Source organism: Microcaecilia unicolor, chromosome 2 (assembly GCF_901765095.1).
Source record: "Microcaecilia unicolor chromosome 2, aMicUni1.1, whole genome shotgun sequence".
Lineage (NCBI taxonomy): Eukaryota > Metazoa > Chordata > Amphibia > Gymnophiona > Siphonopidae > Microcaecilia > Microcaecilia unicolor.
Window position 1 is genome coordinate 144,477,739 of NC_044032.1, and position 22,960 is coordinate 144,500,698.

The 22,960-nt window shown below is 43.6% G+C and overlaps 1 protein-coding gene across 1 annotated transcript in view; it reads left to right on the forward strand.

Moving 5' to 3' along the window:
• ADGRV1 (adhesion G protein-coupled receptor V1) overlaps positions 1–22,960 on the forward strand; it is a 921,762-nt gene that overhangs the window by 419,576 nt on the left and 479,226 nt on the right. Inside the window, 2 exon segments of the mRNA XM_030193377.1 lie at positions 4,459–4,708; positions 16,609–16,748. Of these exon segments, the coding sequence (XP_030049237.1) occupies positions 4,459–4,708; positions 16,609–16,748 (390 nt within the window).

Here is a 22,960-nt window from a genome sequence, read left to right on the forward strand (position 1 = left end):
AATATGCCATGTCAATAGGTGGTATAAATGTATGTTCATGTTCAAATACTGGCAGTTACATGCATAACTGACAGAATTCTATAATGTAGCACCTATTTGCTTGGAATGCCCCTGACCCACCCATGCCCCTCCCATGTCCACATGACCTTTGGCGTTGCACACCATTGAAATTAGGTGCTAAATTTATAGAATAGGTGTGTAAGTCATTTAATCACGTAACTACAAATTAATGCCAGTTAGTGCTGTTGATGCTAATTATTGATTCTTAATGCCAATTATGTGCCAATTAGCTAATTTAGGATCCTATTTACTAAGGTGCACTAGTGTTTATAGCTAACATTAGAGACACCCATATATTCCTATAGATGTCTCTAGCGGTAGCGAGTGCTAAAAACGCCAGTGCGCCTATAGTGCAGCTTAGTAAACAGGGCTCAAAGTTAAACATTTAAATGACCTCAGCGTGCCCAATTGTGCACCCAGTTTTTAGTGTCGTTTACAGATTTTGGGGATAACGGTTAATATCAGCACTTTATGGCGCTCATTTCGAAGTGGAAGGACATCTCAAAATGGCCAAAAAAATCCATCTGTCAAAAATGTCTATATTGCAATTTTTGAAAGGCAAAATTTGGATGACTTACATTGTAGTTTGTCCAAATAGCAAGGTGGCATTTTGGAGGTGTGTTTTAAGTGAGACTAGGCCGGACCTAAAATTTGGATTTCTTTCAGCGATAATGGAACGGGAAGAAACATCCAAGTCTACAAAGGACGTTTTTATCTAGACCAATTTCAGTCATGTTCAGGGTTCCAAAAGGCGCCCTGGTTGAGCAGCGGACCAATGGAGGAATGAAGGCTTAACCTCTCCTTAATCTCCTAGTGGTTAATAACCCACTCCCACCCCCCTATTAAGTGAAAGTGACAGTTGATAGCAGGATCTATTACAGCCTCAGGTATTATGGCCATTCCTAATAGAGCAGCAAGCAAATGTAAGGAGTAGCCTAGAGGTCAGTTCAATGGACTTCAAATAACAGGACACAGGTGTAACTCCCACTTTAACTCTTTTATTTCTGTACAAATTCGTGAGCCCTCCAGGAACACAGAAATACCAACTGTACGTGAATTTATAAGATTCCTACAAGTATGATGGCTATTGTAGTGGTGTACTTTTACATAGAGTAGGTTTCTATCTGTTCCTGAAGGGCTCACAATAACATATAAAGGAATTAAGATGGGATTTGTACCTGGATCCCATTGTTGAAAGTCCACTTCACTTGTCCACTAGGCTGCCCCTCTGCTCTGCATCATTTTTGTACAAATGATGCCAGACAGATGTGCCTGCTTTTTTGGGGTTCATATTTTGGATGTTTCATTTTGGAAAATGTCCATTCATTGTGGATAGTTACATCACAAGAACATCTTTCACATGTATTTTTGAACAGGACAGCCCAACACTTTTTCTTTTTGAAAATGGCTGTAGGTTTTCTTCTGTATTAGTTTGTTATTATTTGTTTTACTGTATTCCTTTTTCTTATTTTTTATGTGATAGAAATTTGTTTAAAATGATTAATTAAAAAAAAATCATCACATGTGATCTCACCCAAGTTACACTCCTGTTTCATGCATAAAGGTTTTTCACCCCCTAAACTGTACTGTTCCCTTGGGTTTTTACAGCCTGAATTAATGACCCTACATTTTTTAGCATTAAATCTAAGTTTCCAAATTCTAGACCATTCCTTTAGCATCATTAAATCCTTCCTTATGCAATATCGCTTACAAAAGAGTTAAAAATAACAGTCCCAAGAACCGAACCTTGTGGGCACACCATTGGTAACATCTTTTTCTTCAGAAAGAGCTCCACTTACCACTACCCTCTGTCACCTTCCACTCAACCAGTTCCTAACCCAGGCAGTCACTTTAGGGTCCATACAAAGGACATTCAGTTTACAATCTATTAAGACAGACAAACAGGACAAATAAGGGATTAAGAGTTCTTTACAGTGGCGTACTAGGTGCATCAGTGGCATACGCACCTCCTGTCAGACCTGGCCCCCACCCCACCTTAAAATCCTTTTTGCTACAGTCTTCACCTAGGCAGCAGCAGTCATAGGATGCCAGCGGGCTGCACCAGGACTTCCTCCCTGAACCATCCTGCCCCTTCTGATGCAACTTCTTGTTTTGTGAAAGGGGGACAGTTCGTTGTGGAAGTCCCAGTCCAGGCTGCAGGCTGCAGGCAGTCCATGACTGCCACTGCCTGGATGAAGACTGCGCAGGGCAGGGAGGGCATGATTGGTGGGGGCAAGGGATATGCACCCCCTGTAAAAGAAATTTCTGGCTACACTACTGGTTATTATGAGAATGATTGCTTAAGTAGTTCTTTTCAGCCCAATTTTGTAGGTGTGATTTATAGACCCTCACCCCTCAGTGTAAAAGAAAAAGTAATTCAAATATTCCAAAAGTAATTAAGAAAACAAACATCTTTTTTGCATAAATCTTCACATCCTTTGCCATAACAAATGAAAATTAGTTGTGTTTCTAAAAGTGGCCTAACAAGGCCCACAAATAAAGCCCACTTGTGCCCAGTGACAGTAGTGGAGCTGATAAAAATATTTCTGGATGAAAAATCACATGGAAGGGCATAATCAAAAGGGACATCCAAGTTTTGCTGAGACCGTCCTCACAAAACGTCCCGATGGATGGGCGGGGAAACCTGTATTATCGAAACAAGATGGCGGTCCATCTTTCGTTTCGATAATATGGTCAGGGACGCCCAAATCCTGAAATTTAGGTCGTCCTTAGAGATGGTCATCCCTAGACTTGGTCGTTTCTGATTTTCGGTGATAATGGAAACCAATGACGCCCATCTCAGAAACGACCAAATACAAGCCCTTTGGTCATGGGAGGAGCCAGTAGTCATAGTGCACTGGTCCCCCTGACATGCTAGGATACCAACCGGGCACTCTAGGGGGCACTGCAGTGGACTTCAGAAATTGCTCCTAGGTACATAGCTCCATTAGCTTGTGTGCTGAACCCCCCAACCCCCCCCCCCCCCTAAACCCACTACCCAGAACTGTACACCACTACCGTAGCCCTTACGGGTAAAGGGGGGCACCTAGATGTGGGTACAGTGGGTTTGTGGTGGGTTTTGGAGGGCTCACATTTACCACCACACGTGTAATAGGTAGGGGGGGATGGGCCTGGGTCCGCCTGCCTGAAGTGCACTGCACCCACTAAAACTGCTCCAGGGACCTGCATACTGCTGTGATGGACCCGAGTATGACATTTGAGGCTGGCACAAAATATTTTTAAATATGTTTTTTGAGGGTGGGAGGGGTTAGTAACCACTGGGGGAGTAACGGGAGGTCATCCCCTTTTCTCTCCGGTGGTCATTTAGTCAGTTTGGGCACCTTTTTGTGCCTTGGTCATAAGAAAAACACGACCAGCTAAAGTCATCCAAGTGCTCGTCAGGGACACCCTTTTTATCCGTTATGGGTCAAGGACGTCCATGTGTTAGGCACGCCCAAGTCCTGCCTTCGCTATGCCTCCGACACGCCCCCATGAACTTTGGCCGTTCCTGTGACGAAAAGCAGTTGGGGACGTCCAAAATCGGCTTTCGATTATGCCGATTTGGATGACCCTGTGAGAAGGACGCCCATCTTCCGATTTGTTTTGAAAGATTAGCGTCCTTCTCTTTCGAAAATAAGCCTGATTGTTTCCGTTGTATGAAATGACTTTGAAGCAACGATCTAAACATGCTGAACTGGTTAATACTTTTTAAAGACTGAAGTAACTTTGTTACCCCTCCTGAAGAAAGCATGAAAATATTTTGCACCCAATATTCAGACTGTAGAAGGTAGGTGGGCTGCTTCTTGCGGTCAACGCTGAGCCCGGATATTCAATGCTGGGCTGTTTCTGTTGACTGGCATTGAATATCCAGTTTATTTTTTGCGATTTGAACTTAACTGGCAAAGCTGATATTCAGCTTGTTTGCACTTGTTTGTGCTGCCATATTTGGCTGCAAAACATGGCAGGCCAGATGCTGAATATTGGCGCTGACAAGCTATGTCAGCGACATAACCAGTCATGGGGCTAGCTGCTAAGTGCTAATATTCAGCTGATATAGCCGGCTATCTCATGCTGAATATTAGTGCTTGGCTGGGTAAGTACCATTTAACCGATCAGGTGCCATTCCACTCCAGTTAAATGGTTTTGAGTATTGGGGGGGGGGGGGGGGGGAAGTGTTGTTTATATCTTCCAAAATGGAATGATTTTCTATCGCTTGAGAATATTAAAATATTTCCTGGTTAATGTGTTATACAGCAACAAAAATATTAGACTCTACTAGAGATCTATCGATAATGTCCATCTATATAAATGCAGATCTGCAGTAGAAACTATATACGGACAACTGAAAACTGAGCATGAAAATGACACTCACAGGACTGATTCTGTTTTAATCAATAGGGGCAAAACAATTCTTGACAGCTGTCCATATCTTTCAATAAGTGCCTACAACTGGTACCCACAGCAGATCAATGGATACAAGTTTGATGGAAAGAGTGGGGATTCCTTCCGAGTTCCTGAGCACTTGTTGGATGTCCCCCTTGACCTCTCCATGAGCAGAGATAAAGATTGTAAATTTGTATCTTTTGTGGAGTACAGCAGCCAACAGTGGTTTTTAACTCATAATAAAGAAACTGCTCTGAATAACAAGGTAGGAAGAAATACTTTAAAATGCACATGACTTAAGAATAGATGCAAAGTTGCAGATGCTTCAGGAAGGTAGGTATAACCCAACAAAAGAGTTAAATCAAAAAACTTTATTGCTGTAATCATTGGCCCACAGTCTTGTTTTATGTGTTCTTGATCTTAAAAATGTGCCTCGTATTCTGCCTGGAAGTGTTCAACTGTGCTACAATCCACCAGTCTTCATAAAATATCAATATTTCCCTGATTGCTTTAAATGGACAGAATAAACTCCACATTTAATCTGCCATGTCTAGGTTCAGGAGAGTAAAATGTCAGAACTGGCTCATATTTCAAACTCTGCATCAGGGAGAATAATCTTTCTCAGTAAATACAATTTAAAGAGATTTTAAAACAAAATCTAGTCTTTTCATACTGCTTTTGCTTGCAACAAACTTCTAATGAAGGATATACCTTCTGGCTTTGCATTGCTTTTTTATTTTTATGCTTTTTATCATTGCTATTTTTATAGATGTCAAACGATTTACCTTGAGGAAAGGTTAATTTTTATGCATTCTTTATGAAATAGAGAGAATGCCTTGTTTGGAGATCATGTTCATCCATTTGTGATCTCGTTTGCATCGAAAAATGGTTACAATGCAGTTTGATAAGTATCAATGGGACCATGCTTCAGAGGTTAGAAATCTGTCTCATTGGTGGGGGATATCATGGGGTAATTTGCCTAGCAACTTGGTATGTTGGCGGCAATGAATCCAATTGCCCTCCTGATTCTAACAGCCCAGCATACCATCAATTGGATACTAGTTGTACTGCTAAACACTCTTAAAGAATGCCATGGGCATGTATTAAACTTTATAAAATAGGCTCAACATAGCAAATGACTTGACCTTTGCGCATAGGCAACCTATTATAAAATTACTCTCATTCTGGCCGATATTCAAAGCGAGTTAGCCAGCTGGGAACAGCTGCCCAATAGTAAAACTCACTTATCAGCGGCCAACCAGTCATTTTCAGTGGTACTTAACCAGTTATCTTTGCTGAAAATGACTGGTTAGCACTGAAGTGCAAGCCAGCTATGTTGGGGGAATTCTAGGGGCTGACAGACATAGGGAAGCAACTGCTTGCCCTGGGATCGGTAGCATGGAATCTTGCTATTTGGGATTCTGCCAGGTACTTGTGACCTGGCTTGGCCACTATTTGGAAAACAGGCTACTGGGCTAGATGGACCATTGGTATGACCCGGTATGGTTACTCTTATGTTCTTACTGTTTCATGAAGGTATTTTTAGAGAGATGTCCTTGGACCTGTTATTGATGAACTCTCCTAAAAGCTGGAAATTGTTTTTGAAAGTGTTAAATGGGTAATTATTTAGTATATATTGATTTTATATATGTTTACTTGGACCCCTGCTTTGGTTCAAAGAGAGTTATAAATATGGAACATAAATAAATTTCACAGGATACATTTCTCACAAAATGGGGGCGGGATAGCCCTTTGTGTTCCCTCCTCCTTCCAATGTCAACTTTAAGTACTTTCTCTTACCTAGAACTCTTTGTATTTTCAATTACTGATCCCTGGTTGCTCACAATTCTCATATAATATGTTCCTCCTTCCCTTCCACTCTATCTCTGGGAGTCCTTAGAATAATCTCTGTCAGATGCCACCATTCCTTATCCTAATCTATTAGTCATTGGAGACTTTAACATCCATATTGACCTCCCTACCCCTCCTCGGACCACAACTTTCCTTTCCGATATTGGACTTTCCCAGTTCATCCATGTTCCAACACATATAGGCATCAATTAATATTTGTGTCGCCATCTCTCCATTCACACTAACTCAACCCAGAACCCTACTCCTCCTTTGGACATATCATTTACTTGTGCTCTAATGTATCTTGTTCCCTCAGCCCTGTGGCTCATTGCCCCTACAACAACACTCCTCAGTTGAGTTTTATTTTTCATGACCCTGAGTCGATTATCTCTTTATGTTTTCTATTCCCCCCAGACTTCACATCCTTTTCCCTCGAAAGCAAAGCTGCTTGCTGGAAATCCACTCTTTTCTCACTGTTCTTCCACTCTGAAGAAAACTTCTTCACAAGTTAAAAATAAACCCCTGATTTTCCACTGGCCTTTGCCTCCTAAGGCTTCAGCTTAGGAGGGCTGAATGCCAATGATGCAAACATCGGACCCACGTGGCCTCTCAGACACTCCGCTTTGGTTAGAATTATTTTAATGAAAAGATAAAAGGCACTAAAATATCTTACTACTCAACACTTAACTCAAAATCATCAAGTTCAATGAAATCCATCTTCTCAATGGTTTTGAAACTTCTTATTCCCTTAAGGTTAGTGGTCCATCACCATCAGCGAATGACCTTGCTCAATTTTTTATGAATAAAATATTTACTCTGCTTGCTTCTATCCCCCTAACCTTATTCCTACTTCCCCTTGTTCCCTTCCCACACAATTTTATCTGCATCTTCAGTATGTCCCTCAAAGTGGGAATCATTTACTCAGCTTTCGTTGACACAACTTACAACCTTTCTGCAGAGCATGAACCTCACATCTTGTCTTCTCCACCTGGTCCCTTCTAAGTGGTTCACCTATATAGTTCATGGCCTTCCCTCAATTAGTCTGCAACTGATTACTCATAGCCTCTGTCTCTTTATTATTTATTTATTTATTGCATTTATATCCCACATTTTCCCACCTATTTGTAGTCTCAATGCAGCTTACAATTTTCTGTCATGACATGCCATTTGAGAGTAAAGATACAATTGGTAATATATATATATATATATATATAACATGGTTGATAAAGTGAACAATCAAGTAACAAAGGGAAAAACATACAATAGGTATCACATATTGAACATGAATGCCATAATAAAATTAACCAATTATGGAAAAAAGCAATAGTTACTCCAATCCTGGAAAAGGCTACATGACTTTATGTCTCCTGTGAATTTTCATCTAGTTTCAAATCTTCTGTTTGTGTCTAAACTTTGTGAGAAAATTGTCTTTGACTAACTACTTAATCACATGAACAGCTATCTATTCTCCACCCCCGACAAACATAGTAACATAGTAGATGACGGCAGAAAAAGACCTGCACGGTCCATCCAGTCTGCCCAACAAGATAACTCATATTTGCTGCTTTTTGTGTATACCCTACTTTGATTTGTACCTGTGCTCTTCAGGGCACAGACTGTATAAGTCTGCCCAGCAATATCCCCGCCTCCCAACCACCAGCCCCTCCTCCCAACCAGCGGCTCTGGCACAGACCGTATAAGTCTGCCCAGCACTATCCTCACCTCCCAACCACCAACCCTGCCTCCCAACCACCGGCTCTGGCACAGACCGTACAAGTCTGTCCAGCACTATCCCCGCCCTCCCAACCACCAGTCCCGCTTCCCACCACTGGCTCTGGCACAGACCGTATAAGTCTGCCCAGCACTATCCCCGCATCCCAACCACCAGCCCCGCCTCCCGATCTTGACTAAGCTCCTGAAGATCCATTTCTTCGGCACAGGATTCCTTTATGCTTATCCCACACATGTTTGAATTCCGTTACCGTTTTCATTTCCACCACCTCCCGCGGAAGGGCATTCCAAGCATCCACTACTCCCTCCGTGAAAAAATACTTCCTGACATTTTTCTTGAGTCTGCCCCCCCCCCCCCCTTCAATCTCATTCATGTCCTCTCGTTCTACCATCTTCCCATCTCCGGAAAAGGTTCGTTTGCGGATTAATATCTTTCAAATATTTGAACATCTGTATCATATCACCCCTGTTTCTCCTTTCCTCCAGGGGTGACATGATACAGACGTTCAAATATTTGAAAGGTATTAATCTGCAAACGAACCTTTTCCGTACTTCATAGTACTTCATAGTACTGAAAAAACTGTCATTGCCCTCCTAAGTGAACTGGATGCCATTCTAGACCTTGGAGAAATTGTTCTCCTTGTATCACTGGACATTTCTGCTGCTTTTGACCTGGTTAATCACTCTATCCTTCTTTCCCATCTTCATGATATTTGATTCTCCAGCTCTGTCGAAGCCTGTTTTACATCTTACATCTCTGATCATTCATTCTCTGTTTCCATTTCCAACACAGTTTCTGTAGAACATTCCTTGACCTGTGGCGTTCCCCAAGATTCAATTTTATCTCCTTTGTTGTTCAACATTTACCTGAGCCCATTAGGTACCATAATCCAAGATTTTAATATTTGTTTCTTTTTTATGAGGATGACATCTTGCTGATCTTTCCCTCATCTTCTCCTGTCCTTATTCAACTTCAGTCCTGCTTAAACACTTTATCCAATTGGCTAGCTACCCATAATCTTGTTTTTAATCCTTCTAAGACAGTTAACTCATGAATTACAGGATTTCATCCTCCATCCATCTCTTACCCCTGTTCTTTTTAACAGACCCATCCCAACTGTGAACTCATTCTGCTACACCGGATATAACTTTGGAAGGTTAGTAAGACATTTCCTTTTGTTTGTTTCCTTCTTGGCACATTTTTTTCCACCTTTTTTCTTTTTCCACTTCTTTGTAGCTCCCCCTTTTTTCTCCTTTTCCCCCCTCCCCCTTTTTTTGAGCCTTCTTCATATATTTAGTATTTCATTATCATTTTTTTCTCCTTTTTTCATTTTTATTATTATTTTATTTTGGTATTTTTTATTTTTCAATTTTTATTATATATATATATATATATATATATATATATATATATAGAGAGAGAGAGAGAGAGAGAGAGAGAGGAGAGAGAGAGAGAGAGAGAGAGAGAGAGAGAGAGAGAGAGAGAGAGAGAGACGTTTTGAATTATACATCATTATCATTACAGTCATTTTTATTTTCAATTATTTACGTCAATTATCTATTCATTATTATTTCTTTTTGGGTCCTTACCATTGGCGAAATGTTATAAGCAAACCTCATCCTTTGTGCTCTATATACATTAGCTTTCAGACACAGTTCATATGTAATTATGCATATGGGTTTCAAATTACCCTGCCCATAGACTATGTATGTTCCTCACCCTTTTCATATATTGATCTACAGGTAATCAGAATTCTCCCTGTTTATATGTATTGTTGTTTATCTGTCACATTTTGCATTACTCTTATATTGTCTTCTGGCAAAAGATATCTGGACATTTATATATGTACACCATCGTACGTTGTTTGTTTTTTGCTGTCTAGTGATTATGAAAATCATACATGAAACTATACCACAATTCACATAGATTTTTTAAATATATTCTTTTATGGTCTCTTTTATATGCAATTGTTTTTGTATTATTTATGTATTCGTTTACCTAGCAACACCATTTTAATGACATTTGATATTATTTGATACTAATTGATATTATTTAATATTATTTATTTTTATCGATTTGAATATGTTATGACTTTGTTTACGTATTTATGATATTTTACGTTTTCTAACTGTTTTTATTCATATACGCTTTTGAGATGTCCATATGAGATATAATATATATATATATATATATATATTTATTTATTTATTTATGTTTTATATCTGTTGTTATATTTGTTTTTATAGACTTCTGAAGAAGGCGCTACAGCGCCGAAACATGGCTGTGTTGAGTCAACCATTTGCAATAAATATCATTATTTAATTAAATTATACGTCTCCCCCATTGTTTGGATAGAGCCTATCTTCCCCACCCCTCCTCTGTTCTCTCCCCTTCTAGAAAAATTGCTGTCACAAAACACATAGAGTAGCATAATCGAATGGGGACAACCATCTCTAAGGGAGCCCATCTCTAAGGACGTCCCGGCGAAGGGGTGGAGAAACCCGTATTTTCGAAACAAGATGAACATCCATCTTTCGTTTCGATAATACGGTCGGAGAAGCCCAAATCTCAGCATTTAGGTCGACCTTAGAGATGGTCATCTCCGGTTTTCGGTGATAATGGAAACTGAGGACGCCCATCTAAAAAATAACCAAATCCAAGCCTTTTGGTCATGGGAGGAGCCTGAATTCGTAGTACACTGGTCCCCCTGACGTGCCAGGACACCAACCGGGCACCCTAGGGGGCACTGCAGTGGACTTCACAAATTGCTCCCAGGTGCACAGCTCCCTTACCTTGGGTGCTGAGCCCCCCAAAACCCACTCCCCACAACTGCACACCACTACCATAGCCCTAAGGGGTGAAGGGGGGGCCACCTACATGTGGGTACAGTGGGTTTCTGGTGGTTTTTGGAGGACTCACATTTACCACCACATGTAGGGGGGATGGGCCTGGGTCCGCCTGCCTGAAGTGCACTGCATCCACTAAAACTGCTCCAGGGACCTGCATACTGCTGTCATGGAGCTGGGTATGACATTTGAGGCTGGCATAGAGGTTTGCAAAAAAAAAAATTGTTTTTTTTTTAGGGAGGGAGGGAGGGGGTTGGTGACCACTGGGGGAGTAAGGGGAGGTCATCCCCGATTCCCTCTGGTGGTCATCTGGTCAGTTGGGGCACCTTTTTGAGGCTTTGTCGTGAAAAAATGGACCAAGTAAAGTCAGCCAAGTGCTTGTCAGGGACACCCTTCTTTTTTCCATTATCGGCCGAGGACGCCCATCTCCTAATAACGCCCCAGTCCCGCCTTCACTACGGCACCGACAAGCCCCCCGTGAGCTTTTGTCATCCCCATGATGGGAAGCAGTTGAGGACACCCAAAATCGGCTTTCGATTATGCCGATTTGGGCGACCCTGAGAGAAGGATGCCCATCTCCTGATTCGTGTCGGAAGATGGGTGCCCTTCTCTATCGAAAATAAGCCTGCTAACCACCCACCTGGGGTTACCCTGCAGCCACTTAAAGGGTCTATCCCTAGCACAGCCCAGGCCCACCTGCACCTGCCGCTTGTGCTCTACACTAGCATCCTCCTCCCACTGACTAGGTCCCAACTGCCTCTGGGCGAATCTTCTGCTCTCAAATTATCCCCAGTGATTTCTAGATTACTGGAGCACACTCCCAATGGTCCCACAGTTCCCAGAAAGCACTCACAGGCCCAATACACAAACCACCAGGATTCTTTTTCAGTCCAGACAAATTGTTTATTGTCTTAAAAATTAAACAGAGTAACATAAAAAGTGCAATCAGGAAACCATAACAGGTAACTGAAATATGGTTCAATTATAACACTAACTAAACATTTGTTTACTTTCTAAAAAGTGCCTGGGAAGATCAGGACATATAGTTGCTCACAAGTTATCAAATGTAACTGTTTACAGGGTCTTAGCAAAGAGATCTGTCCCTCTCTTCTTCCTGGCTAAGAAAGGTGCAAAACCCAGTATTCTCCAAATGAAAATGATCTCCTGGGCCAATTAGAGCCCAGAACAAGAAAATGTCAAAAATATATTGCTTCCTGTTTGTGTGCTAAAGGAAAGAACATGCATTTATCTGTAACAACTTTATAGCAAAGAAACAGCACCTACTGGCCAAATAGGAGAAATACACTTCAGGACATAATTAATGCAGGAAAATATCCAATACATTTCACAGGCTTAAAACACACTGTTTTTTTCCACAGTTGCTTTGGCTTCCTATTTTGTTTTGTTCTTCTTTTCAAATCCTCTGTCTTACTCACCTTTCCATGCAGCCCCCACAACCCTGATTATATTCTATACCCCTAACCAATTTTTTAGATCTATGGATGCTAATTGCCTCACTTTGCCTTCCCCTCGCATGACTCAATACAAATCTACAGCCCCTAAGTTCTGGAATGATCTCCCACTTTCAATCAGATCTGAACCTTCTTTTTCCAAATTTAAAGTGCTACTGGAAACTCATATTTTTTCATTTAGCCTTCGGTCCCGAGTCCACTCTTTCCTGATGACTCTCTCAACTTGCACTCATAGTCCCAGGTGCCTCGGTTTCCCTACCTACACCTGTATGCTTGATTTGCTGTCGTGTCAATGGTATTCTTTTCTGGTTTTATTGATTTGTTTGTGTTTTATTGTTAACCACTGTGACCAAGCAATAAAACGGCGATATATCAAATTCAGAATAAACTATATAGAATTTGTTAGCAGTTCCACTTGTTATGTTTTGCCTGTAGTTGGTGTATTGATATTTTAGGGCTCAGTGTAATGGTTGTAGTGCTGCCTATTTATAGGTAGAGTTCTTGCTGTTTGAATCATAGGATTAGTTCATTAAGTTAGGATGAGTGAAGGAGTAGCCTAATGGTTAGTACAGAGCCTGAAAATCTGGGGAACTGGGTTCAATTCCCACTACAGCTCCTTGTGACTCTGGGCAAGTGTTACGCTCTGCTACACTTCTCCGGGATGGGTCGGTTTCTGTTTCCTAACCTGGCAGCCGTCATCCGGCTTGGAGCAAGAGCAGCAGCCATCTTGGCTAGCTCAGGAGGGGGCAGCCATCTTGTCTAAATGAGAACAGGAAGGAACTCCATATCTGGTCATGGGAGGATCTCCTATGGGGGCTGCCATGTTGGATGCACCTGAGTTTGGTTTGCTCTGATTGCTTCACTATTTAAAGCACTGCCTCCAGGCCTTCTTTGCTTCGGCCTCAATTGTTCTGAGGAGTTGCTGTCGGAGTGCTGGTCACTGGCTGTCTTCTGTTCCTGATGTCCTGTGTACCGGACCTTGGTTACTTCTTGGATTTCGCTTGTTTGCTGCCTGCCTTGACCCTGGACTGTTTTTTTGACTATTCTTGCCTATTCGGAGTTCTGGTGCTGGACTGTGTCTGTATTCCTGCATACTGGTCAGCGACTGTGCAACCCCGCTGGTTTCAGAAGTCCTGGTGGCCACCTGCATCTGAGGGCTCAACTCTCGGTGAACGGTGGTCGCTTCCCAGGTGAAGCTAGGGGTTGTCTGGCTGCCTGACCGAGTACGGCATCTCTCCATCTTCGCCGTGCTCAGTCGGGGCACAAGGGCTCACACATCTCCAGTCATAACAGCAAGTCACTTAACCCTCCATTGCCCAGATACAAAATAAGTTATTTTATATAAATGCAAACTACTTTGATTTTAACCACAAAAAGGCAGTATATCAATTCCCATCCCCTTTCCTTGCTCAGGTTTTGTATTTCACAATGTACCTTGTGATAAACACAGTGGTTGCCCTACCCTGAGGAGGCCGCTAGATTGCGCTCTCCTACCAGAAACATGAAAATGCCCTGATCTGGCCACTAGAGGGAGCCAAAGAGGATAGACCATTGTAGTGACCAGAAGGGACGGCTAGGGGGTGCTTGTGGTATAGGACCTGTCCTTCCCTGGAGAGGCCACCAGGGGGAACTCTCTGAGTAGAAGCTGGAAAGTTGGAGAGAGTTCTAGGTGCGGACCTTTCTGGAAGCAGGGGGAGAGGCCTAGAGAGGTGGGGTGGATTATTGGTCACCCTATAAAAAGCACCCTCTAAGCCAAGAGAAGGGAGAAGATGGGGGGGGGGGGGGAGATCTGCAATGCCCAGAGCCTGAGGATTACAAATGAGGAATACCGGGATGATGCCAGAGAAAGAGAGAGAAGGAAACTCTGAAAGCTGGGAAGGTACTTACCAGACTTAAGGACTATGTTATTGATGGAGTAGTGAATTGTTTGAAATGGACTAACAGCCGTGGGGTGGAGGATACGACTGTAAGGTCAATGTGAGTTTAGAAAGTCCTATCCAGGGGTGGAGGCTGTTAGACACTGAGACCCAGGTTCCCCACAGTAGATGGGCTCAGTGAGAGAACTTGTGGTAGATGACTAATGGCTGGAAAGAAGTGGGTTCCACAAGACTGCCGTATAGTTCAATAAATTGAATTTGCATTTTGATGACTTGTCTCATTTGCATATATGTGAAGGCTGGAGAATCCTAGTTGAAGTTCCAGGAGAGTGCGAGGGGTCACAGCCTGTGGGTGACCGGGGCACACTGGACTGGACAGGGGAGGATTTCCAGCCAAAGGAAGGCATGCCCGAGCAGTCACCCTAAGTAAGGCAGGAGCCCCAGATATAGAGGTGGGTGCTTACAAGTGACTGGGAGAAGACCAGCCGAAGTCCTGCTCAGGAGCCTGGGGCTAGTGAGGCTGGGTAGAGAGCAGGCAGGGCATGGGTCTTTACAGACTGTCCTGAAGTCAAGGGCCAGGGAGATTCGAGGGCTTAGTTCAAGAATACCCCAAGGAGGGAAAGATAAAGGAAACCATTTTGTTTGGAACTGTTTGTTTCTGTGCTGTGTTTGCTGGAGTTACCCAGGATTTACCCCTGGGTATTTAGAATTGCTTTGGCTGGAAATGTCAGTGGCTGAGCAGTGGGCCTGGCCAATCACAACACACAGCTTGCCTTGGGAGCCAAGAGAACTCTGAGGAGACTGGTAAGTGAGACCCCGGCCAGCAGAGGGCTGCATTTCAGAATCACCTAGTGGCCGGGAGCTTCACAACCTGGAAATGGAGAGATTTTTGTTGCTACTCCTCAGTCTTCAGTGGCCTAGTGGTTAGAGTGGTGGACTTTGGTCCTGAGGAACTGAGTTCAATTCTCACTTCAGGCACAGGCAGCTCCGTGTGACTCTGGGCAAGTCACTTAACCCTCCATTGCCCCATGTAAGCCGCATTGAGCCTGCCATGAGTGGGAAAGCATGGGGTACAAATGTAACAAAAATAAATCAGAATGTTTTTTACATGGTGACTTCCATGGAGCAATTTCCTAGTTCTGATCTGCATCTGTTGTTGGGGAGAGGTTGGATTTTTGTGAATGCAGAGCATGTGTACTTTTAACTCATAAGAACTGCCATACTGCGCCAGATCAAAGGTCCATGAGGATCATGTATACAGTACATCACATATGTGAGTATCATTTGTCAGGAGTGTCCAGATGAAAAAAGGATGAGTCTTAGCAGAATTTAGAAAGCAAAACATGCAGATCATTCCAAATGTATACCCTGAATGCCCCATAGCATAATTTAATGATTTTATATATTTCTACATCAGGTTTTTGTCTTAAGTGTGTTTTAGAAATATTATGACAGATGCAGAGCCAGTGATCTATCAGATGGGAGGTTTTGGGACATAGGCATGACCCTTATTGGCCTGGGGCTCAGATCCCTATCAGTCTGCCCCTGCCCTGTGCTGTCTATTAAGATGTTTTATTGTGTATTGTGTTGACAGTTTAAGTAGCAAACTATGCCACACTATGTACTGTTATTTGAATATTTTTACTGGTGTAATTGCCTATTGTTTATGTTCAATTTATTCTTTTTGTACACTGCAAAAAGGTGGTAAATAAATCCACATAAATAAATAAATAAAATAAAAATAGGAGGCATTACTCCTTTCATTACCTTTAATGGAAATGAAATATTTAAGATCATTAAAAACAAACAAATGAATCACAAAAAGGAAATGAAGCCAAATAAAATTAAACATTTTTCCTGAGCACATTCATATTCTGCAATTCAGTTTGTCTGAGATTGGATTTAATGACATTCTGAGCAAAAGAATAAGTACCAAACTATTATGGAAGGAAAGTACAGACCTCAGCCCATGGACAATGCACAACTGTGACATACACATACACATTTTCACACATGACTATTCTTTTCAGCAGGACTGTACCACGATTTGTCATTTGTCCTTTTGCAGTTGCTGTGAGGCAGGCTGGGTCCCAGGACCAGGAGGCAGCTATGGATGTCAAGGAATGCATTAGACTTTGGGTGATAAAGGAATGCATTAGACTTTGGGTGCCTTCCTCCTTCCACTTGGGTTTCTGTGCTGCTGTTTTAGAGCTTATGAGTGTAGGATTTGCTGGACCAGCATCAGTTGCTTAAGGTTACCATGCCTGATTATTTCACTAAAGACTTATATTTGCCAAACTAATCAGCTATCACATGCTTCTGAGTGCATAAATGACTTTCACAAACACATTTTGTTTATGAACTAATGTGATTTTATGCTTTTCCAGATATTTTCAGTCAGCTTAAAGGATCAAGTTTTCTATCCATTAACCAATAATAATGTCGTTATCTATCGGATCCATGCTGCAGGCAGTCAGATTGTTCCACACAAGTCTCGGTGTCTCCTTTGGAATCGAGCAGTAGAAAGGTAACACTCCAGGTCGAGATTTTACTCTCCTTTACCAAGAATTGCTCATTTTTCCTAAACTATGAACCAAGGATAGCATATTACCTTCAGTAACAGGAAGAGTTGCAAAGTGAGTGAAGCAAAACTATTTAAAAGGCTAGGAGGAGGAAAAAGGGTGCCTTATTTTCAAAAGCTGGAGAGGTATATTATTTGGGGTCAGAGGGCCATAGCTATGGATTTGTGCCAACAATTCCTATTGTGACTAAGTTAATATATTTTGGTTTGCTTTCCTCCAATCAAATTTCTTGTGCTCTGTGATTTAGTTGGAATGTGCAATTTCCAAAACACCCATGCTGACTTGGGAAAAGTTCTATAAAACTATGAAGACCAGATATTCAAAGTGATTTTGCCAGTTGCCAACTGGTTAAATCGCTTGGTTGGAGCTTGCCCGCAAATTTTCAGGGGCACTTTAACCAGCTAAGTGCCGCTGAAATTCATGGTTAGAGCCTCACTCAAAGATGGCTATGTTGGGGGCATTCTGGGGGTAGAGTCAGGACTTGGTCACTTGTGCTGATATTTAGCACATAAATGGGACCACATAAAAGACTGTTTGATTTTAAGTGTTGAATATCAATATAAGCAGATATGTGCCAGCTGGCTCAAAAATAACTGCATATTTAAAATCGAAGCCCGGACAGAGCCTGCCTTTGAATATCCGGGTATAACTCTGTCGGTGGTGAACGCTCACCACCACCAGCTGAATATCGGGCCCGAAGTTTTTTATTTTGGTCACACCAGTGGTTCCCAAACCTGGTCTTGGAGGCACCTCAGCCAGTCAGGTTTTCAGGATACCCACAATGAATATTCATGAGAGAGATTTGCATGCACTGCCTCCACTGCATGCAGATCTCTCTCATGAATATTCATTGTGGGTATCCTGAAAACCTGACTGGCTGAGGTGCCTCCAGGACCAGGTTTGGGAACCACTGATATAGACTATTAATTTGAATATAAAATTACATAGGTGATTGTCAGGGCCGTGCCTAGGGTCTCTGGCGCCCCCCTGCAGACTATCAATTGGCGCCCCCCCCCCCCCCGTGAAAATGATCACGCCCCCCCCCCCCCCATGAAAATGATCGCTCACCACTTGCCACACTGAAAGGAATTGTCATCAATATTCTTAGAAACAAATTGGTATACATTGCAAAATAAGATAGCAGTTGTAAATTCTCAAAGTGGACATATTCCAAATGCTAAAATGAAAATAAAATGATTTTTTTTTTTCTACCTTTGTTGTCTGGTGACTTTCTTTTTTCAATCATGCTGGTCCAGTATCTGATTCTGCTGCTATCTGTCCTCTTAACTCCATTTCCAGGGCTTCCTTTCCATTTATTTCTTTACTTTTCTCCTTTCTTCTTCATTTCTTGCTCTATATCCATTTCCAGCAATCTCTCCTCTCTCCCTGGGTCCTGCCCTCCCATCCATGTCCATTCTTGTCCCTCTCTGCCCTTCCCTCCTCCATCCATAGCCAGCAATCCTCCTCTCTCCCCTCCCCTCCATTTCCAGCAATTTGTCCTCTCCCTGGGCCCCCATGTCCATCCTTGTCCCTCTCTGCCCTTCCCTCCTCCATCCATAGCCAGCAATCCTCTCTCCCCTCCCCTTCCAGCAATTTGTCCTCTCCCTGGGCCCTGCCCTCCCATCGATGCCTCTCTGCCCTCCCATCCATGCCTCTCTGCCCTTCCCTCCGCGCCCTGGGGCCTTTAAATCTTTTACTTCCGGTCGCAGCAGCGTCAGTGAAAGCGGAGCGCTGCCGACGTCTCCCTTCCCTTTGCGCTCTTGGTTCCCTCAGTGTCCGCCTTCTTCTGACGTCAGAAGAAGGCGGGACACTGAGGGAACCAAAGGCGCAAAGGGAAGGGAGACGTCGGCAGCAGTGGCGTAGCTAGGGTAGTTGACACCTGGGGCCGGTCATTTTTTAACACCCCCCCCCCCTAAATCCAGTACTAGGCATACCGAGAATACAAAACACGACCTATAGAGCAATTTTACCATACCATAAGCAGTCGTTTCTATGAGTCACACAAGGAAAAGGAAAGCATCTTAAGCACTACAGTGAGCACTAGAACATCAATTCACCTATTGTAAAACGAAACCAGACAGAATAGTACAGATCGTCGATCCTGCACAGTCAATGCCAACTGAAAGCCATGTCTTTTTCACAAACACAGATACACCCTAATCCACTATAGAATAAGTAATCATAAACTTTCTATTTAGACAAAAATTAAACTGAACCCCCGATGCCAGACTCTGCATACAATGCAACGCCACAGAAACAGAAAATGTCTCCTAGTACTGTGCAAAATATAAAGACAGCAGATGTAAATTTGAAAAAACTAACAAATACCAATCACCACTTTACAAATTAACAAATAGAAATAAAACAAATACAGAAAATAAAATAATACCATTTTATTGGACTAATACATTTAACTTCCAGAGGCCAAAATCTCCTTCCTCAGGTCAATACAGTATAGTGCTGTTACAGTATCCTATCCTGATCTGAGGAAGGGGGTTTTGTTCTCTGAAAGTTAAGTCAAAATGTATTAAAATTAGTCCAATAAAAAGATTACCTTATTTACATGTTCTATTTATAAACATTTATTAACACAGCTAAAATACTATATCCTAAAGCAAAATAATAAAAATATATATTTACAGTTTGTTGTCTTTGGTTTCTGCTTTCCTCATCTTCTTTTCACCGTCTTCCTTCCATCCAGCATCTGTCTTCGCTCTCTCTCTGCCATCCAGTGTCTGCCCTCTCTAATGTTCCTTCCATCCACATCTGCCCTCTATTTCTGTCCCTTCCATCCACCATCTGCCCCAGTCTGCCATCTCTCTCTCCCCCTTCCATCCACCATCTGCCCTCTCTCTCTCCTTTCCCTCCAGCATTTGCCCTCTATCTCTGCCCCTTCCATCCACTGTCTGCTCTTTCTCTCTGCTCCTTCGATTCACCATTTGCCCTCTCTCTTTCCCCCTCCCATCCATTCAGGGTCTGCCCTCCCTCTCACTCCCCATTCCATCCAGGATCTATCCCCCCTCTCTCAATGCCCCCTCTTTTCGGCTCCCAGTTCCCACCTGCGGCTGCCCCTAGTTCCAGATCCATTGATTCTCCCATCCACCCCTGCCCCAGGCATGACCCCATTCTCCCTCCTGCTCACTTTTCAGACCCCAGTTCCAGATCCATGCCCCTTCTCCCATCTGTCTCCCACCCAGTCCCTTCTGCCCATCCAAGTCCCCCTCACCCCATCTGTCTCCCACCCAGTCCCTTCTGCTATCCAAGTGCCCCCACCCTCACCCCATCTGTCTCCCACCCAGTCCCTTCTGCCCATCCCCCTCACCCCATCTGTCTCCCACCCAGTCCCTTCTGCTATCCAAGTGCCCCCACCCTCACCCCATTTGTCTCCCACCCAGTCCCTTCTGCTATCCATGTGCCCCCCACCCTCACCCCATCTGTCTCCCACCCAGTCCCTTCTGCCCATCCGAGTCCCCCTCACCCCATCTGGCTCCCACCCAGACCCTTCTGCTATCCAAGTGCCCCCCACCCTCACCCTGTCTCCCACCCAGTCCCTTCTGCCCATCCGAGTCCCCCTCACCCCATCTGTCTCCCACCCAGTCCCTTCTGCCCATCCGAGTCCCCCTCACCCCATCTGGCTCCCACCCAGTCCCTTCTGCTATCCAAGTGCCCCCCACCCTCACCCCATCTGTCTCCCACCCAGTCCCTTCTGCCCATCCGAGTCCCCCTCACCCCATCTGTCTCCCACCCAGTCCCTTCTGCTATCCGAGTCCCCCCCACCTTCACCGCATCTGTCCCCCACCCTCACCCTGCCTCGTCTTCTCCCTGCCACCCGGTCTTTAAAAATAAATTGCCGACGCGATAGGGAGCGCAGCACCTCGTGTGCAAGTAAAAGAAGCGGATCCGATCATCTCATTGGGCCTTCCTTCACTGTCCCGCCCTAGAGGAAATAGGAAGTTGCGTCAGAGGAGGGCGGGACAGTGAGGGAAGGCCCAATGAGATGATCGGATCCGCTTCTTTTACTTGCACACGAGGTGCTGCGCTCGCTATTCGCGTCGGCAATTTATTTTTAAAGGGCTGGTGCGGGGGAGGGGCTGCCAGGAAGAAGAGCAGCGGGAGCGGCGGCACCCCCCTTTCTGATGACACTCGGGGCGGACCGCCCCGCCCTTGCTGGTCGGCAGCGCTTTTACTGACGCTGCTGCGACCCAGGTAAAAGATTTAAAGGCCTTTGCGGCGCGGGGCGAGGGTAAGCACCGTGGCGGCGCCCTTCAGAGGCGGGCGCCCCCCTGCGGCGCTTACCTCGCTTACCGCATCGGCACGGCCCTGGTGATTGTACTCTGCCTGTGTTTTAAATGGAAATGTATAAGATCCTTTTTAAGCCAGAAACTACCTAGCTGTGAAATTTCAGAATGTGATACTTTGGTGGATTGTGTGCATATTTGATATTTGACCAAGTAACACAGTTTAACCAACCACCTTGATAACATTTGGAAACTTAGAACCTTGTCTTTTATAAAAGCTGTTTGAAATGCTGTGACAGAGACATAAATTAATCCAGGCTCACACATACAACAACATTTTAGAAAGGATGCACAAATCAGAATTGAAACATCAAGGTCAGAATATGTTAAGTTCTGCTAGTATTTTAGAACAGAATCTGCTAATGTAGAGCCGGTTCGTAAATGCACCTAAGAAACCATTATTAAGATAGTCCTGGGGAAAGTCACTGCACATCCCTGAGGTTAAGTAGCATGAAATCTTTCTAATTTTGGGGACTTCGTTAGGTGCTTGTGACCTGAACTGTTCATGTCTAGGACCAGATGTTTATGTTCTGGTTATGTGCAGCAGGTGCATCCATTTTATAATCATAAACATCTAAAAGATCAGTGGGGTCATCACATTTATGTGTTGACGTGTAAACAGGAATGTTGGCATTTCAGAACATATATGTATGTGGTAGAAGAGATGTTTGCCAGCCATTTTATAAACACCCGTTTCTTTTGTCATATTTATTTATTTCATTTGATATACTGCAATTTGCCCAATGGTAGCTAGCTCATGTCTTTCTAGTAGTAGTTCAAGGCAATTTATATTCAGGTGCAGTACGTAGTTTCTTGTCCCCCGAGGGCTTGTAATCAGGTTTGTATCTGAAGCAATTGAGGGTTAAGTGACTTGCCTGAGACTTTAAGGAATGTCAGTAGGATTTGAACCTTGACTTCTTTGGTTCATTGCTTGCTGCTCTAACCACTAGGTTACCCCTACACTCCAAAGCTGTTATAGAGTCCAATATCCCTTGCCAGTTTCATGGGACATTAGGGGGCATCCTCCCTTAATCTTTCATCTAGAGCACGGCTTAATACAAGCACTTTTCTGAAACCTAGATATTCCAGGTAGCAGGTTACATCCCACTACTGGTCCATTTGGACATAAATTTGGATGGACCCCTTATTTTGCCTCCTTTTACTGTAGCTACAGTAGATGCAGAAAGTAATGTTACCAGCCAGTGGCGTTCCTAGCCTCGACGGCACTTGGGGCGGATCGCAGATGCGCCCCCCCCCCCGCAAAATGACAACCCCCCCGGGTGCACGCCGGTTGGGGGGGTGCCGCAGCGCGTGCCTGTCTGCTCCCAGTTCGCTACGCTCGCTAAATTCTCTCGTTCGCTGCAGCTCCCTCCCTCTGCCCCGGAACAGGAAGTAACCCTTTTTTAGTATAGCGGGTTGTGTGCAAAGTTCTTTCTGATTAGGCTGGGAAATATGTCTCCCTCTTTGGCTCTCAGACACGTGTTTATATCTTACTGGGGAAAACCTTCCTTCATTTTAGGACCATTACTATTAATGAGCTCCCTGGGTCTGTACTGTCTCCACCCACTACCTTATTACTAGTCTCTCTTGGTGGCCATACTGGATCAGGCCACATCTGTAGTTTTCCTTTTCATAAGGCGGAACTGGCTGCCAGAATCTGGCTCTCGGTTAAGATTATTTCATTTTATATACCATATTCAGGCCTTTCAAACCTACAAAAATTACCCCCAAAGTGAATGGGCTGTGTTGGAATTAGCACACCGCCAGCTGCTAGCGCGGCTTAGTAAACAGGGGGGTAAGGTAAAAAAAAAAACAAAAAAACACTGACTTGTACTTTGTTACAGTACTTAAATACAATT